The sequence below is a fragment of the Macaca fascicularis genome, chromosome 3 (assembly GCF_037993035.2).
Source record: "Macaca fascicularis isolate 582-1 chromosome 3, T2T-MFA8v1.1".
Taxonomy (NCBI): Eukaryota; Metazoa; Chordata; class Mammalia; order Primates; family Cercopithecidae; genus Macaca; species Macaca fascicularis.
The window spans coordinates 82957232-82976504 of NC_088377.1; the positions used below are offsets into that span (position 1 = coordinate 82957232).

The following is a 19273-nucleotide window of genomic DNA, read 5'->3' on the forward strand; positions in this document are numbered from 1 at the left end:
GGCCTGTGCTCCTGACCATTGTTCCTGGGTGGACCCCAGAGAGTGTGAATCCTGGTACTCAGGTTGGAGGAGTTTTATCCTGCTGGGAGCTATCTGTTCATTGCTGAATTCAGATTTCTTCGGCCGGTTCCCGTGGGCACCGTGGTAAGGGCGGTGGTAGATCCAGCTGACCTCTGGGCGTGTTTGTCTTGGGTAAACCACGACAGCAGCATGTCCTGTTCTTAGCTGTTTGTAGACACTTCTGTGTACCTGGTATTGTGTCAGATGTGAAGGAATCTGGAATGAATATGATACAGATGTGTTCTCAGGGAAAGACATTTGAAAAAACTAAAGTTTGGATACGCTATAGGAAAAAAATGATGAATGAATACAGGAAAATGAAGGAAGGAATGAATATAGAAAAAGGTGAGTAATGATGTCATTTGAAGGACAGGGGGAAATGAGAATGCCTGCTTGTCTGCCAGGTGATGATTTAGTGAGGAATTGGAACCCAGAATGGTGTGTTCTAGGAGGAGGTTTTTTCCTTTGTAGTTGAAAGTTGAAGAGCAGCTTTGCTCTTCTACTGCAGAAACGGAAAGATGGATATTTAGTGCCAGAACTTGAGAGGTTAACGTCGGCCAGTTGAATTGATGGCTGGAATTTGCACATATGTCAGCCATAAAGGCCACGACTTAGCCCACCCATACTGCTCCCCACATCCAAGGCATGTGGAGTTGCACGTGGAGTTGTAGATCCGAAGTTGGAGTGTTGGAGCCACAAAGGCTGAGCTCTGGGACACTACCCCTAGGCTGGGCCTGGAGTGAAGGCCGGTAGTAGGAGTACAGGGTTAGCTGGCCTGAGGCTAGAAGGCCCCCTATCCTACTCTGAGGCAGGGATCTCTTCCCCTGCCCCCCACAGACCACAGGCAGTGGCTTCATCTTGAACATGATCTTTTATTTTCAGTCTTGCCACAAAGCTTCTTGTAGACAGCCAAGATCCACTGCCCCGGGAAGGCTGGTGAAGTCCGACAGGCGTTGAAAGGAGGGATCTGCCTGTGGATCTTGCCCACCTCTCCTCCTGCGTTTCTAAGTGACCCTTCCTTCAGGATCCTGGCTTGTCCATCTTCTTCCATCACCCTGTCATCTTCACCTCCTGAACCTCGGGTTTCTAATTTCCTTCTAAAATCGCAGACCCATAAAGGAAGACGGGACTCGAGATCTGCTGTGAATTTTCCTGATTTGCCAGGAGCAGGACGGCGGGGGGGTTGGGAGGGGCGGTGCGGGGGAGGGATGGGCTGGGAGATAGGGAGGGGGGCAGGGAGGTGCAGCCCAGCCCCCAGGTGTGCAAGGCCCCGGGCGGTCCTGTGCTTTGAGCTTTGCTTGAAATCCTCACCTGGTTAGGCGTGTCCTTTGCAAGGCCAGGCTCCTAGTTTTTCCTAGTTGAAAAGGCAAATTAGAAAAAAAGCCTTTCTGCCTCGGTGTTTCCCTGTTTTCCACTCCAAATGCCCTGTTTGCCAGTGTAGATTACCAGGGTAGTGCAGATTACTGCTCATTACAGATGCAGAGTTGACTGGATAATAGTTAAGATTTAGAAATTCCGAAAGTCGAAGAGCGTGCCCGGTTTTGATTCTTTTAAGCCCCTCGCCAGCGTTCTCGGAGAGGTTTGAAATCCTAGTAAAGCTGAACCCTGCACCAAGCTCCGCGCGTCCGTAATTCCAGTCAGATGGCGGCTGCAATACCCTGCTCCCTCCGCCTGGAAGGCGTTTCTTCACCCACTTTTCCAGTGTTTGGCGGCTCAGCCTGTGCCTCCGCGCTCGCTCGGAGCTGCGGTTGGGGCGGGCGGGGGAGGGAGGGCTAATTCGTGTCAGATGGAGGGACGCCGTGCGGGACCGTGCTCTCGCGCCTGCCTTTTGTTCCCGGCGTCTGACTTCTGACGGACAGGAGTGGCCGTGGAGGCGGCGGCGCGCGGCTGGGACCTGGAGAGCCCTTCGCTCCTCCCGTGTTGGCCATTTGCTGGGACTTGTGTCCGCAGGGAACTCGGGAGGCATCCTCTGCCCCGACCGCCACTGGGGAGGGGTCCTCGCCTGGCCGGGTCGGGCTCCCCGCGGGCGGCAGGGGCGGCCATGCGGCTGCGCGCCCTGACCCCCGGGCCACCGGGAGGGTTCGCGCGCGGAACCCGGGCGCGCCGGCGCCGGCGCCAGGTGAGTGCGGCCCGGAGCTGGGGTGCGGGGCCGGGGGCGCGAGGCACGGGCGCCTTCAGGGCTGCACGCACGTGGGCTGCGCCGGGTGTGCGCTGGTGCCCGTGGACGCTGTGCCGGTGTGTACCCGCCTGTGCTCATGTGTATGCGTGTGCCCTTGTCAGTGCGCGTATGTCGGTGTGTGTTTGTGCACCCCCGTCTGCACGTCCACGCGTGCGTGCTTGTGAGCGCGCGTCTGTGTGTACAGGCATGTGTACGCTGGTCCGTGCCAGAGTCCTGGTGGGTGCGTGTGTACCCTTGTGGGTACGTGTGTACCCTTGTGTGTGTGCGCGCAGGACAAGGAGCGAGAGGGCCAGTGGAGCTTTGCCTAGTGGGAGCGGCTTCTGGTAAGCATGGAAGAGGGTCCAGGCTTAGCTCTTTCCAACCCAACAGCCTCTTGAAAAGGCTTCTTGGTTTCCTTTCCCTGCAATGGAATTGGGATTCTGGCCATTACGCAGACCTGCTGTCTCTCGCGTGTTTCTTGCAAAGGTAAAGGGCATTTTAGCTCTTCAATAATGTGGGGGATGCGCTGGGATGTAGGAATCCTTACAGGTTCCCTGTGGACCGCATGGTTCCAGCGGCGCTCTGCGGTCCACAGGACGGCCCTTCACGGTGTTTGAATTAAACAGACCCGTCCTGGTTGGCTCCCGCTAGGTTCAGCGCCCTTTCCCTAAGTCTAACAATCAGGAATTTATTGCATTTGTTTTTCTGAAACTTTTGTAAGGCTCTGTGGAGTGAAAAACTGTTAAAATTTCAGCTAGTTACTTGAGGTGTACTGCGTTCCCTCTTAAAGTTTAGTGGTCAAACGCTGCTGCCTGGAAGTGTGGGAACAATATGTGCTGGATGTGGAGGGTGTCCCTCTTGCCCCAGATACTGGCTCCCTGTGGGCTGGGAAATATCCCCGAGGCCCGGAAGTGTTCCTGGCTGTTTAATATCAGAGTAAAGTTGGGCTGGGAATGTGTTTTTCATCAGTGCCTGCCTCTCTAGAATGCCTCTGAAGGTTTCCCAGGTGCCTGAATGCCCACCTAAATCCTTTTACTACGGTGGAGCTGAATATTTCCTGAAAGGAAAACATAGCAGGGATTGTGCTGATGCAGCTTTGCACTTTTGCGTGTGTAACCATTTTGCCAGGCGACCTTTAGCCGGGAGAACCTATCCGAGAGGTCCCTGCGGTTTTGCATTTCGGCAGAGTGGAGCATTCATGTGGAGCACCTCCCTGTTCAATTTTGCAGAGATTTTTCTTTCTGAAAAGAGACCTCACAATCAAGACCAGCACTAATTACTGTGTCCCCCTCAGGGAGTCCTTGTGGAACCAGCAGCCTGCTTTCTACCCTTCCAACATTTTGTTCCTAACAATTAAGTGCAATTTAGATTCCTGAACTGAGCCTGCTAAATACTTCAGCATTGCTGCCTCCTCTCCCCCTTTGGGAGAAATGAAAGCACAGTATCAGGTGAAAACAAGGGCAGTCTAATCCCGTCTGGTCTCATTTCACAATAGAGATGTTATGTACAGATGAAGCGTGAGCAGATGTTATTACACTATCTTAAATGAACTCCTCAGGGATCCAGCAATTCAAATGGCTGAGCCCTCGCAGCAGCGCTTCTGCTGTTTCCCTCTTTAAGTTTTCTAGCTGTGGACCAGTGGGCAAGAAAGCTGCAGAAAACAGTGCCTCTTTCTCCCTGGTTGGAATAAAGGTGTTTGTAAGGAATAAAAGGTCACAGTATCTTTCCTTGGCCCACAGACTGTGGCTAATTCATTTGGTCAACAAATATTAATTGAGGGTCCATGGTCCACTGTCTGCCAGGCGCTGGGCAGGGCCCTAAGAGGACAAAGGGGAAAGAGCCTGGTGTCCTGCATCTAGGAAATTGCAATCTAGCACAGGAGAGAAGGCGTATACACAAATAACTGCAGTATGAGTGAAAAGTATGTACCAGCTGCTGCATTGCAATAGAGAGATGTGTTTGTTAAGTGTTTGAATGCTACTCTTGTCTGAGCGTGAGACTGGGGCTTGAGGCATATGGGGCCCGAGTCCCATATGCCACATCCATTGCCTGTGTGGTGCTGCATCTTGGTTTTGCATCTCACCATCGCGGTTTGTAGACTAGTGGTGATTACGGTAATGACACAGAAGCACTTGGCTAGTGTTACCAACTGCATAATTAGCAGCATCATTATCCTTCTTTTGCAGAGCATTGAACACACAACCTCTGTTATCAGAAAGGATGCAATCTCTTTGAAAAAACCAGATACCGACATAGTAACAACTGCATAATAACAGTGCCTTAAATGTATGTAGATACTTATAGAATAGTCTGTCATATACAGTGGTGGTTCTGTCTTGGCCACAAATTGGAATCACGGGATGGAGTTGGGGTTGGGGGGGGTTTGACAGCATTCCAGTGTTCTGATTCAACCTCCAGGTAATCTGATTTAATTGGTCTGGGGTGGAGACTGGGTCAGCTGTTTTAAAAACTGCCCCAGTGATTCCTATGAACTGATAGATGGTATAGCATTTGGTCATTTATAATAGCTGTTCAGAGACAGGAGGGGAGGATATCTTTTCTATTTAAGAGAGGTTGTGACTTGTCCTGGGCCACGGAGCCTGTAGTGTAGGTATCAGAACCTATGTGAAGGTTTCTGCTTTTCAGGTTCAGGACACTGTCCTTTACTTTCCTTTTTTTTTTTTTTTTTTTTTTTTTGAGACAGAGTCTCACTCTGTCAACCCAGGCTGGAATGCAATGGCATAATCTCAGCTCACTGCAGTCCCCGCCTCCCCGGTTCAAGCGATTCTCCTGCCTCAGCCTCCCAAGTAGCTGGGATTACAGGTGCCTGTCACCACGTCTGGCTAATTTTTGTATTTTTAGTAGAGACGGGATTTTGCCGTGTTGGCCAGATTGGTCTTAAACTCCTGAGCTCAGGTGATCCATCCGCCCGCCTCGGCCTCCCAAAGTGCTAGGATTACAGGCATGAGCCACCACACCCGGCCATGAAGTTTTTAATTAGGTGATTGTATTAGTCCATTTTCATGCTGCTAATGAAGACATACCCGAGACTGGGCAATTTATACAGGAAAAAGGGCTTAATGGACTCAGTTCCACGTGCTGGGAAGGCCTCACAATCATTTTGGAAGGTGAAAGGCACATCTCACATGGCAGCAGGCAAAGAGAGAGAGCTTGTGCGGAGAAACTCCCCCTTATAAAACCATCAGATCTCATGAGAATTATTCATTATCAGGAGAACACCACAGGAAAGACCTGCCCCCATGATTCAGTTACCTCCCACTGGGTCCCTCCCACACCACATGGGAATTCAAGATGAGATTTGGGTGGGGACATAGTTAAACCATATCAGTGATTACATGTTTAGGATTGTTAACGTGTTCTTGATGAATCAATCCTTTTATTATTATGAGAGGACTTTCTATATCCTTGGTAATGTTCTTTGATCTGTAGCCTATTTTGTCTAATATAGCCACTCCAACTTCCCTTTGATTAAAGTCAGCAAGGGTACCTCTCTTTTCTAGCCTTGGTCTTAAAAAAAAAAAATGCCCTGGTGTGGGGGCTCACGCCTGTAATCCCAGCACTTTGGGAGGCTGAGGTAGGCGGATCATGAGGTCAGGAGTTTGAGACCAGCCTCACCAACATGGTGAAACCCTGTCTCTACTAAAAATACAAGAATTAGCTGGGCATGGTGGCAGGCACCTGTAATCCCAGCTACTTGGGAGGCTGAGGCGGAGAACTGCTTGAACCTGGGAGGCAGAGGTTGCAGTGAGCCGAGATTGAGCCACTGCACTCCAGCGTGGGCAACAGAGTAAGACTCTGTCTCAAAAAAAAAAAAAAAAAAAAGTGTGTGTATATATATATATATAATCTGACAACTTTTGTTGACTTAAAATTGAGATATTTAGACTATTTACATAAATATGATTACTAATATGGTAATGTTTGAATCTGTCATCCTGCTACTTGTTTTCTGTTTCTCCTACCTATTATTTGTTCTGCTTTTCTTTTATGTCCTTTTGCCATTTGGATTGAATACTTTTTATTATTTCATTTTATCTCTCTTGTTTGCTTATTACCTATAATTCATGATTTTAGTGGTTGCTCTAGGGTTTATACTATACCTCTGTAACATCATAGGCTACCTTCAAGTGATACTATATCCACTTCATGAATACCACGAGAGCCTTATAATAGTGTTATGGGATCTTTGGGGTGTCCATTTTCTGGCTGGAAACCTCTGTGGCCAGTGGCGTCTTTGCCTGAGTTCTTGTCCTGTGTCCAGGAATAATGAGGTATGCAGACAGGGGAAGGGTGAAGAAGATGAAGATAAGTTTTATTAAGTGTTAAACAGCTTAGAGGAGACCCACAGTGTCCTCCTCTCTGTAGGCAGGTCATCCCGGCCTCTGCTGCTCTCAGCAGAGAGGAGGCCCTGGAGAGGGTAGTTCCTCTCTGCAGCTGGAAGTCCCAATATCTCTGCAGATCTCTGAAGCTCTCAGCAGAGAGGTTAGCTTCTCTGTGCAGCTGGTCTCTTGTGGTCTCCCCATTCTCTCTGTCCTCTCTCTTGCTCTGGCTGAACCCGGAAAAGCCCTTGGAGGAGAGGAAGTGCCTGCTGATTGGTCCATGGGTGGCCATGGGCGGGCTGCAAGAGGCACCATGAGTCCCCATTCCAGTCTGTGGGACCTGCAGCCCGTCCCCAGCCTACAGGCCCTCCCTGGCCTGAAGGTGAGGCCTTACTGAGGACCCACCCCCTCTGACCAGGACTTTGCCTCCTGCTGCCATTCAGGGCCCTGGAACTCCTCCCCAATCCCGCTCTGAGATCAGAGGTGGGGGGCCAGGAGAGGAGACAAGCCAGGCAGCCAGAACAGACACTCCTGAGCCAGCAGGGATGGGAGGGGGGCTTCCTATGCCCCCAAGGGTGCAGGCCTTAGAGATGCCTGGGTCCTGTGCCTGGGAGGGTGGCTACAGCTGCCTGCACTCAGGGAGCTCCTGCTTGTCCCTGGTTCCTGCCTGCTTGGTGGAGTGGGAGGCCCAGATCTGCAGCCCTGGATGGCAGCTGCAGCTGTACCCCGGGCGGGGGGCAGATTCTGCCTACTCCTGGCCCCATCCTAGAGCACAGGGAAGCTTGTATCTACAGCTGCAGTTTGGGCTGCTGCAGTGGCACCCAGGGAGTTCCCACGCCAACTCCCATCTCTCTCTCCATGAGAGTGCAGCCCCAGCCACGCCTCCCTGCTGCAGCCAGCGTGATGGTAGCAACCGCTGTCATCAGTAGTATATTTCCTTTTCTTCTTTCCTGAACTTTGTGCCATTTCATCAGAAAATTTACTTTTACGTATGTCATATGTCACATTACACGATTGTTTAAACAGTTAATTATGTTTTGATGAGCTTTAAATAGGAAGAAAAACTCATACATTTACCTGTGTAATTAACATTTCTGGTGCTCTTCATTTGTGGGTGTAAAGCCATAATTCCATCTGCCATGTCCTTTTTGCCCAAGCACTGTCTTTAATATGTCGTATGTGTCAGCTGGCATTTTTTTTTTTTTGGCTTTATTTGTGTATCTTTTTTTTTTTGTTGTTTTTGTTTTTTTTTTACATATTTTAAGAAGTTTTTGGTTCACTTTTATTTTTAAGAGCTATTTTTGTTGGGTACAGAATTCTAGATCGACAGGTTTTCTTTCAGTATTTTGTTTTATTTTATTTTTATTTATTTTTTTAACTTTTAGGTTTAGGGTGCATGTGCGGGTTTATTATATGGGTAAGTTGTGTGTGGGGGTTTGGTGTACAGATTATTTCCTCCCCCAGGTAATAAGCATAGTACTCGATGGAGGTGATTTTTCAGTCTTCACCCTCCTCCCACCCTCCACCCTCAAGTAGGCCTTGGTGTCTATTCTCTTCTTTGTGTCCATCTTTCGGTATTTTCTATTACACTGCTGTCTTCTTACTTACATTTTTTAGAACAAGGAGAAATCTGCTATCCTAATGGTTGGTCCCCTGCATGTAACGTGTCTTTTGGCCCCGTGGTTGTTTTTAAGGTTTTTCTCTTTGTTACTGGGTTTAAGCAATTTGATTATTGTATGCCTTATGCCTTGGGGTAGTTCCTGTCACATTTCTTGTGCTAGACATATATATAGACACACACACATATATATCTATATATATAGACATACATATACATATCTATATATATAGACATACATATATCTCTATATATAGACACACACACATATATATATATTTTTTGAGATACAGTTTTGCTCTTGTTGCCCAGGCTGGAGTGCAGTGGTGCGATCTCGGCTCACTGCAACCTCCACCTCCTGGGTTCAAGCGATTCTCCTGCCTTAGCCTCCCGAGTAGCTGGGATTACAGGTGCCACCACTATGCCCGGCTAACTTTTTGTATTTTTAGTAGACACCATGCCTGGCTGATTTTTTGTATTTTTAGTAGACCGTGTTGGTCAGGCTGGTCTGGAACCCCTGACCTCAGGTGATCCAGCTGCCTCTGCCTCCCAAAGTGCTCGGATTACAGGTGTGAGCCACCGGGCTTGGCCAAGAAATTTCTTGAGTTTCTTGGATCTGTGGGTTTATAATTTTCCTCCTGGTTTGAAAATGTTTCAGCCATTGTTTTTTCAAATATCCCCGCTTCCCTGCCCTTCTCCGTCAAAGTGCCCGTTACACGTATGTTATGTTGTTCAAAGTTCTCTCACAGCTTACTGATGCTTGTTTATTTATTTATTTAGGTTGTCTCATCTCTGTGTGTTTATGTTGGGAGGTTTGTACTGTGATGTCTTCAAGTTCATTCACCTGTGCTTCTGCAGGATCTAATCTGCCAGTAATCTCATCTAGTGTATTTTGCGTCTCATATTCTTACGTTTTCTTTGATTTGGATCTTTTTATGTTTTTCAGGTCTCTACTTAACTTTCTAGCATACAGAATAGTTATAAGAGCCCTTTTAACATCCTTGCCTGCTAATTCCAACATCTCTGTCAGTTCTGGGGCAGTTTCAGTGGATTGATTTTTTTTTTTTTTTTCTTATTGTCAGCCATGTTTTCCTGTCTCTGAGTGCCTGATAATTTTAGACTAGATAGTAGACACTGAGAACCTTCCTTGGGGCTAGGTATTTTTGTGCTGGATATTATTTGTATTCTTGCAGGTATTCTTGAGCTTTGTTCTGGGTTGCAGTTAAATTACTTGGGAAGAGTTTGATTCTTTTTGATAGTAGTTTTCTGATAGGGTGGGTAAGACAGGAGGAGTATTTAGTCTAGAGCTAATTATTTCCCCCAGTCTAGAGTTAATTATTCCTCTCTAGTGGGCAAGATCCTTTGTTTTCTGTGAAATCCTCCGTGAGTTGTGAGGTTTCCTGGTCTATCAAATAGGCACTCTTTCCAGCTCTGTGTGAGCACTGGACACTGTTTCTTCTAATCCTGTCCGGTGGTTCTTTCCCCAGCCTAGTAGCGTACACATACACGCGCACACACACAGACACGTGTGTGTGTTTGGACTCATCAGTACTCAACTGAAGACTTGAAAGGGACCTTCTGCAGGCAGGTGGGTCTTCAGAGCTCCTTGCAGTTCTCTGTTCTGTGGTACTCTGTCTAGCAAACTCTTGCTGCCTGCTTCTCCCTGGACTCTTAGTGCCTTCTCCCCAACCCAGGCAGTACTCTGGGCTCAACCCGGAGTCTCTCCTCCTTAGCCACGTCCTGGAAACTCACTCAGGGCAGCAATCTAGGGGCAGTTGTGGAGTTTGCTTTGTTCTTTCTTGTCTTTGAGGTATCACCATTCTCCATTTTCTGTGTAGTGCCTTAAAGACATCTTTTCATGTATTTTCTACAATTTTTGGTTATTGCAAGTGAGGATAAATCCAGTTCCTGGTGCTACATCAAATCAAAAGAAGAAGTTTGTAGATGGAGTCTCGTTCTATCACCCAGGCTGTAGTGCAGTGGCGCAATCTTGGCTCACTGCAACCTCCGCCTCCCGGAATTCAAGCGATTCTCCTGCCCCAGCCTCCTGAGTAGCTGGGACTACAGGCACGTGCCACCATGACCAGCTAATTTTTGTATTTTTAGTAGAGATGGGGTTTCACCATATTGGCCAGGCTGGTCTCGAACCCCTGACCTCAGGTGATCAACCCGCCTCAGCCTCCCAAAGTGCTGGGGTTACAGGTGTGAGCCACCATGCCCGGCCGTATAGATTTTTTTTTTTTTTTTTTTTTTTAGCTGGAGTCTCACTCTGTCATCCAGGCTGGAGTGCAGTGGTGCGATCTCAGGTCACTACAAGCTCTGCCTCCTGGGTTCACGCCATTCTCCTGCCTCAGCCTCCCAAGTAGCTGGGACTACAGGCGCCCACCACTACACCTGGCTAATTTTTTGTATTTTTAGTAGAGACTGGGTTTGACCGTGTTAGCCAGGATGTTCTAGATCTCCTGACCTCGTGATCTGCCTGCCTCGGCCTCCCAAAGTGCTGGGATTACAGGCCTGAGCCACTGTGCCTGGCTGATATTTTTTTTAAAAAAATAAAAATGCTATCACTAGCTTAACATTATTTTACCATATCTTCAACGCTATATTACTAGCATTTTTCCAGGATTGCGTCTTTATTAACATACATATTTTCAACTTTCTTATAAGTCTTTAGACAGTAAAATGTAAAAATCTTAGGCATGCAGCTTAATGACTTTAAATACGGGTACCCCTGTGTAACCATCACCCAGAGTGGGAATTCAAACACTTTCTCCACCCAGAAAGCCTCCTCATGCCCTTTGTAGACACTACATACACACCTCGAGGTAACCATTATTACTTCTATTAAGGTAGACTCCCTGCTTGTGAACAGTCTGTAAATTGGGTCAATCACTGTGTACTCCTGCACCTGGCGTCTCTCAGTTAGGGTAATGCTTTTGATGTTCATCCATGTTGTTACACTGGTAGTGGTTTGTGCTTGTGTATTCCTGAACAGTATTCCATTGTATGGATATACCATAGTTATTTTTATCTGTTCTTATGATGGGCATTTGGGTTATATAAAGCTGTTATGACCATTCTTTCTCTTGTGGACATAGGCTTTTATTTCTCTTTAGTGTAAATAAGAATGGAATTGCTGAGTCATAGGATAGGTGTATGTTTAAGTTTATAAGAAATTGTCAAACTGTTTTCTAAAGTAGTTGTACCATTTATTCCACATTCTAAATATCATTTTGTCTTTTCAAAGAAATTTAATTATTCCAGTGGGTGAGTAATGGCTTCAGTGAATCCATATGGATATTAGGTTCTGATAGAATACACGGTCACATATCAGCAAATAGGTATGATTGGTGCTTGCCTCTAAAAGCAAATTGAATTCTTATAAGGTTATCATATAGTGGTGAGCCTTGGCTGTATAAACATGAATAGGTAGCTGAGTGGTTAATTTTCCCAAGTGCTAATGCTTGTAATTGTGTTTGAGAAAGAACCACACGTGTGTCACAGGCTGGACTGTCTCTTCTTCTGCAGAAGAGCTCAGAGAGGCTCAACAGCTTCGTAGTGATTCTGGAACACCTTTGAACCAGGAAAGCCAGTTGACTTCCTCATAACATAATTGTGCTGTTTTGCTAATTAATTTTTCCAGAATAAAAAAAAAAGGGTTGAGAGTCTAGAAGTGTGTGTGGATTACTTGGACCCAGAAGTGGGTGGCTCTGTGGCTCAAGTCTGGAAGGGAGTGCATTTTCACGTGGTGATGTTGCTTGATGTACTGTTTCTAGGTACTCCATGTGGGGATGAGTTAGGTGAGAGTGAACATCCGTCTAGGACTCTGGAACTGGGAATGCTAACAGGGTATCCATGGGTCGTCTTGGGACCCGAGACACCGAGATGGTTTCTTGTTCTCTGTTCGCTTGGTGAAGTTCCTGTTTTTGCTCTTTACAAATTCCACTAGATTTATTATCTCCCGAAGGAAAAGAAGAAAGAAACAAACTATGAGATGAAACGTTGACAATGTCTTCCTTTACTTTTTCAGCCAGAAGAATTAACCTCAAGTCTGCACACTTTTAAGAACAAGGCCTTTAAAAAATCCAAAGTTTGTGGAGTTTGCAAACAAATTATTGACGGTCAAGGTATTTCATGCCGAGGTAAGTCTGTGTTTATGATTCTCTTGCTGATTAATCCAAAGCAAAACAAACAAAAAACAAAACCAAAACTTTTTTCCCGGAGTTTCCGAAAGTTAGATCATGGAATTCCCCTTCTTAGCTTATGTATCCCCCTCCCCCCATCCCCTTACTTAGCAGGGGCCAACCGTATTTACACAGATATGTGCTCATGAGGACATTTTTACAAAAAGAGCAGAGTTCCCCGATGGGAGAGGAGGCAGCAGTTTGTAAATTAATAATTTATTCTCGGGTCTGCTCTGAAGTGTCAGTAACTCAGGTTATTTAGTTTGACTTTCAGATCTCTTACTCAAGTTTGCAAATGAAATTTTTCTGTTTTTAGAATTTGGGTTCATTTTGATATGGCCCCTTTCAGATTCTGTCATTAAACTAAGCCACCAGCTTTGGTACTTGATATTTAGACATCAAGTAATGAATGGAACTTGCCAATTCTTTTTTGTGACTGCGCATTCATAAATCTAGTAAGAGACGTGTGACTGTAATGAATGTGAGAATGGTGGGGGGCAGGGACTGCTGGGGGGACCAATGGCGTACACCACACAGAGGGAGTCACTAGGAGGACGAGGCCCTTGGAGAGTGCTGGGGCTGCTCTTTGGGGTCATTTCATCTGCAGGGTTGGAGATTTCCTCTAGAAAATGTGCAGAGTCTCAGCCTGTAGGCTTCTGTGCTGTTGGGACCTCCCCCTCGGTGCCTTCCTCCCTGCAGACCCCCAGCAGGTGGTCCCTGATGACCTTTTTAGAGTAGGGTGCCTTTGGTGGAAAGATGCATGCAGTCAAACTTTAATGGGTTGAGGATGTGACCAGGGGCCTCTAAGGGGCTCTTGGGATTCTTTTACAGTTCAAAGGCCTGAGCCTACGTGAGAAGACTCGGGTGCCCCTCCTATGATTCGGCCCCTTGGAGAAGTCAGTGCTGAAGAATGTGTTGGATGAGTGCTGGGTACCTGCCACCCTGGTATCTAAGTAGAAGCCAAAGACCAGGGAGCCATCTGTGTAATTCATCTAGATCTGCATCCAAGGCAGAGAACAGGAGCTATGGTGTACTCTGAGCTAACTGATATGACATCCTGTGATTCAAAACTTTTTTTTTTTTTTTTTTTTTTTTGAGACAGGGTCTCACTCTGTCATCCAGGTGGGAGTGCAGTGACGTGATCAGGGCTCACTGTAGCCTTGACCTCCTGGGCCCCAGCCATCCTCCCACCTCACCGTCTCCAGTAGCTGGACTGTAGGCGTGCACCACATGCCCAGCTAATTTTCTTACTTTTTTAGAGACAGAGTCTCATTATGTTGTCCAGGCTGGTTTTGAACTCTTGGCCTCGAGTGATTCTCCTGCCTTAGCCTCCCAAAGTGCTGGGATTACAGGTGTGAGCCACTGTGTTTTAAGCCCATATTTGCAAATGGCACTGCACTGGGTGATATCTTGGTCATCTGTGAATGCCATGGCCTGTCACTGGCCATTCCCCTGCGTAACTTGTCCAGTTCAGGAGGGCCATATCAGCTAAATGTGGTGGCCCTTTGTGTTTGGGGCCTGCAGGTGTAAGGGGATGGGAAATTGCACCGGTGCTCTCGGACTAGCGTCCTCCATCAAGCTTGCTCTAAGATGTCTGTGGGCAAATATAGTGGCCTCTCTGTGTCCCACATGTCCTACAGGGTCCAGTAGGGGCTTTGAGCCTTTTCAGGAACACGGCAAAAATAGAAGCCCAAGGAGTCTCTCCATCTTCGAATGTCATTCTCATAGAAATGCTCATATTTTAAAATTTTGGTCTCTAACTTTGACTCCCAAGTGTGAAAAGAAGGAAAAGGAAAGTCGTGGTTGAATTGGAACCATGAAACCAGCAGCCCAGAGAGCCTGGGAATCAGAGCTGTCAGGGCCTGGTGTTGATCCGAGAGCCTTGGTCCTGTGCCCGTGGAGCCACTGGGCGATGTTGGGAAAGCTGTCATGAGCAGCATGGCACCAGCAGGGACACCGTGGGCTTGTTCTCCGCTTCCTCACCCTGTGATGACATCTCTGGCAAAGTTGCACAACCAAAGGTTCCCCATGAACTGACTTCTGCCTGTCAGGTGCTGTGTGGGGACAGGTCTGATTTAGGAGCAAAGGCGGAGGTCAGACAGAGCTGGGTCCTGGTCCTGCCCCTAACAGGGGCAAAGTCTCCTCACTCTGGGTCTAGGACTTAGGGTAAGGGCTGTTGCAAGGGCGGAAGACAGTGCACAGCCAGCGTTGTGGCACTTAGTTTTGTTACTGGTGTTGGGATTGCTCTCAAGGAAACCCACTGTGGGTAGCTTCACGTGGCTGATGCTGCATGTGTGTTTGGTTAGCCTCTGCATCACACATCCTTGAGGTGTAATCCAGTGAGGGAGCTCCTTAGACACAGAGGCCTTTTGCATGACTTACCACAGTGGCTTGGGCTGCATTGCGTTGGTTATACCACTTGAGGAGTAATTTTTCCTTTGTACAAACGAGAACTGAGTTTACTGAGGAGTTATCTCAGACATCCTTTTTAGTACTTCAGTATTCTGTTCCTGCCATTTAAGTAGTATTGACTATTTTCTTTTTTTTTTGAGACGGAGTCTCGCTCTGTCGCCCAGGCTGCAGTGCAGTGGCCGGATCTCAGCTCACTGCAAGCTCCGCCTTCCGGGTTTACGCCATTCTCCTGGCTCAGCCTCCCGAATAGCTGGGACTACAGGCGCCCGCCACCTCGCCCGGCTAGTTTTTTGTACTTTTTTAGTAGAGATGGGGTTTCACCGTGTTAGCCAAGATGGTCTTGATCTCCTTACCTCGTGATCCACCCGTCTCGGCCTCCCAAAGTGCTGGGATTACAGGCTTGAGCCACCGTGCCCGGCCGACTATTTTCAAAGTGAATAGAACCAGTGAAACAGAAGAGCTTGCAGAAAGCACGGCCTCCATCTGTGAAACGCGCAAGTGCGTCTTGGACAGCTGGGAGCCTGTCTTCTTTCTTGATCTTGGAGGATCATCGTCTTGGTGCCTTCCTGGGTTGGGACTTGAGTCTCTTCCTCTGTCCTGCAGTTGCACACGCTCAAAAGGGCCAGGGAAGGACCCCAGATTGATCCTCTGGTTCCAAATGAACTCTGTTTTGTGGCATTTTAAATTTGTGGTGTTTGAAATATTAGGGAGGAGTGAGGAGGCCTGCCAGAAATACTAGGGAGGGGTGAGGAGGCCTGCCAGAGTGGTGTGTATGTGCCTGAGTGTGTGTGAGTATGTGGGTGCAGTGCATGCGTGCATGATTGACTTCATGCATATGAGGACATGCAGTGCACACACCTGTGATCCCACGTGTGTGCATGCGTGCATGCGTTTGCGTGAATGCATTTGCTTGAGCACACAGATAGTCCATGTAGTGAGGGAACATGAGAGCATCCCTCCTGTTCAGACAACTTTGTAGAGTTCAGCTGCTCCATGACGTCCATTATCTTATCTTGAGGGAGATAGAGACAGAGAAAACGTGCATGCGCACAGGAGCTGCTTTTGTTCTTGAAAGAGAAGAGAATAAATAGTGCTCTATCTGGACAAGATGTTCAACAGGCTTATCTTGCTGTGTGTCATCTGGTTGTTAAGGAAGATGCAGTAAGGCATGCTCTCTCCAGATAACGGTTTAAATTTCACAGGCTTTTTGCAACATCCAGGCACGCGTGAGAACAAGGCCCAGTGTGGTGGCCCTGTGACCCATCTATTGGTTTCTGTTGGTATTGATGCTTTCCCACCTCCTCTTGGAACTCTCTGGAGTTCAGCTTCGGTGTAAGGCAGTGAGACACCTAGAGCGTCACCTCCGAGGATTCGAGGCCCACCTTGGCCTGGAGGACCCCGCATGTACTCAACATGGACAAGCAATAGGGCTGCCAGCACCTCGTGCAGCGTTATCTCCTGTCCTGTTTGGCTAATGCTCCTCTACTCCAAGAAACCCAGTGTAGCACTGGTTTTTCTTATTGGTGAAATAGATTCTTGGTCAGTGGAGGTAACAAGGGAAAAAAAAGGCACATACTTTTTTTTATTCCTTGAAGAAAATCACTCATGGACAGCTATGATGTTAGGTGACTTCACCCCTCTTCTCATGCCTGGTTTATCCCTCTCTTCTTCACCTCGTCCTCCCCCACAGCTCACTTTCCACCGCAGGGCCACATTGCTGCTCTCATTGCCTTTTTCAGACTGATTCCTGTCCAGGGGCAGCCAGGATGCAGGCGTTATGGGCACACAGACACCTGCTCTCCCTGTGTCCCTGTCTGTGGCTCTGGGCCCCTCCGCTGGGATGGGATGTCTTGTCTAGAGGCAGTAGAAAGAGATCAGGATGTGGGTTCAGGTTCTGGGTGTGCCACTCACATCCTGGGCAGTTTTGGACATTAGGTTTTTGTGAAGCCCATTTTCTCAACCCTAAAATGGGCATGAAAATGCAGACCCAGTGGTGCAGAGTTGGGAGTCAGGGAGGGTTGTACGTGAAAGAGCCTGGTGTGCCAGGCCAGGGAGGCAGGGCAGGACCACCGCCTCCCCAGCAGACAGCTGCTTCGTGCTGGCAGGTAGCGCTGCACTGCACTGCACCCTGGATGTTCCCCCTTTTCAGAAGGCGCTGGTTCAGCTTCTCCCCAAAGAGTTGCCCTGAGCTTGCTGGCTGTGAGTGCTGGGGGTGGTGTGGTGAGTCGTGCTCACCTTTCCAGCCTGGGTGCATGCAGTGCAGGCATGTGTGTTCTTGTGTGTGTGTGTCTGAATTCCTCCCTCACTCCTTGCTGTCCTCTTATCAGTTCCGTGTGGTGAAACTCTTCTGCCTTGAGCCCTCTGGCCTGGTGGGCTTCAGTAGGGACTGTCCCCATGGTTCCCTGGGTCCTTTCTTTGTGGTTAGTGGTGGCAAGCAGCCATTTGCTTTTTGCAGAGAGAACTGGCAGAAGCTAAGGATGTGGTAGGCTTGGGAAGCTGCATGTCGTGTTGAGTTCATGGCAGGAGGCCCATTATCAGGAGAAGGAACGGGGAGCCGACCCAGATGAAAGAAACCTTCCCCTTCTGGAGGAAGGAAGGCCACCACCCTTCAGGGAGCACTTGCAGGCTCCATCCGCGAGGAGGGACCCCCAGTCAAGGCACTTGATGGAGGCATTGGGAGGAAACAGCAGCCATGGGCACCATTGGAGGCAGAGGCATTCTGACTCAAGGGACGCGCCCATCTCTGGTTTCTGGTGCTGTTGGCTTTAGAACGTGGTGAGTGTTGTGCCCTTGGGCGTGTGTGCACTGAGATGCTGAGGACTTCTCCTGTTAGAGAAGTGTCTGCCTTCGTCTTTCTGTGGGATAGTGTTTTGGAACTGCCCCATGTGTGCCCTGTGTTACGGTCAGGATGTTTGTGTCTCCCCGGAATTCCTATGTTGACATTCTAACCCTCCATGGGATGGTGGCATTAAGAGGTGGGGCCCTGGGGAGGTGATTATGTTATGTGGGTGGAGCCTCATGGGTGGGATTAGGGACCTTATGAAAGGGACCCTAGAAAGCTTCCTCGCCCCTTTGGCTATGTGACGATGCAGTAAGGAGGCGCCATGTACGAACCAGGAAGTGGGTCCTCCCCAGACACCGCATCTGTGGTGCCTTGACCTTAGACTTGCAACCTCTAGAGCTGTGAGAAATAAGCAAGTGTTTATAAGCCACCTAGTTTGGGGTAATTTTTAAATGGTAGCCCAAACTGACAGAGACGTCATGTTTTTGTGCACATAACTCTAGGAATTATATTAATAAACAATAGAAACTCTTTCTAAAAAACATACAGGATTCCATATTTCAGAAGTCTTTTAGACATGATTGTTTTCATTAGCTTTTTCAGTTATGTTAATATGTGTGCTAGAGACCAAGAGGTGTTCGGGGATGCTCCCAAGCCTGAGGTGCCGTGGCCTGTTGAGGCCAAGGTGCCCTGTGGACAGGTGTCATGGTGCAAGCTGAGGCAGCTGAGATAAGCCCCCATCATCAGAGCAGGAGTACTGGGGGATGGAAAGTTACACAGAGGCTGGCCTGGGGGTGTGGGTGGGGCTGACTACCAGTGCAGAGGCTTACGACTCAGAGGCGGGCAGATCTGAAATGTGTTAGGGAGACACACCAGGGAATGTCACCCGTCGAGAGCCCTTGGCCTTCAAAGGCTGCTGATGCACGGAGGGTTTAGTTTTCTAACTTAATCCAAGCAACAAATCTATGATCCTGCTTGCCTCTGAGGAGGCAGGGGGATATGGTGTCCCCATTTTTGGGGGGCAGGCATCCCATCCCTGCTGATACCTGTAACCCAGATCCAATGAATGGGAGAGCCCCTGGCCAGGCTCCGGCTCCCAGCCCTACCTGCTGCTCCGCCCTTGCTGGCCTTCTTCCTGAAGGCTGGGCCCCCATCTCCATTGCCCTGCAAACCTCCCATTCCTCCTTCCTAACCCACCTTCCCTGGATCTGGCCCTTTGTCTGCCAGGCTGGGATGCCTTTGAGATCCACTATCCTGTTTGCCTCTCCGTGCCTTTCCTGTTTGTACTCAGAGAACAGCTCTGGGAAACCGTAAACCATCCAGTGGGAAGAACCTGTGCCTGCATCCTCATGGTGGCCCTTTTGAGGCTGTGCCTTCCTTATTTGGACTCCCCCAGGTGCTTTGAAAGGCCGGCTGCACAGGGCTCATTTTTGACCTTTTGTTGAACGACACTGCTCTGTCTGCTGCCCCTCATCCTTTAGGTTTCAGCTCAAGCGCCAGGTCCTCAGGAAGGTGCCTCCCTGCCCTGTCACTGTGTCCCCTAGCATCTGCCCTTTTCCCTCTGGTACTATCCAAGGCCAGTGACTAGCTAGCCATCCGGATGTTCACTGGGGCAGTGATTCTCTGCCCTCAGCTGGAGCCCAGGAGTCATGAGGGACTGGCTCTGTGTTGTTCACCAGGTGCCCGTGCACAGAGCAGACACCTCCGTCCCAAAGTGGA

At 48.6% G+C, this 19273-nt stretch overlaps 1 protein-coding gene across 23 annotated transcripts in view; it reads left to right on the plus strand.

Annotated features, from left to right (window-relative positions):
- Positions 1-19273, plus strand: part of TNS3 (tensin 3) — a 309070-nt gene that overhangs the window by 46605 nt on the left and 243192 nt on the right. For 20 of the 23 annotated variants that reach the window (XM_005549633.4, XM_074035041.1, XM_065541982.2 and 17 more), the window contains exon 2: positions 12207-12318. In XM_005549633.4, the coding sequence (XP_005549690.3) occupies positions 12207-12318 (112 nt within the window). Of the gene's footprint in view, positions 1-1844; positions 2180-2425; positions 2705-12206; positions 12319-19273 lie in introns of those variants that run through there. The other 3 variants (XM_065541980.2, XM_074035037.1, XM_065541978.2) reach the window with 2 other exon arrangements.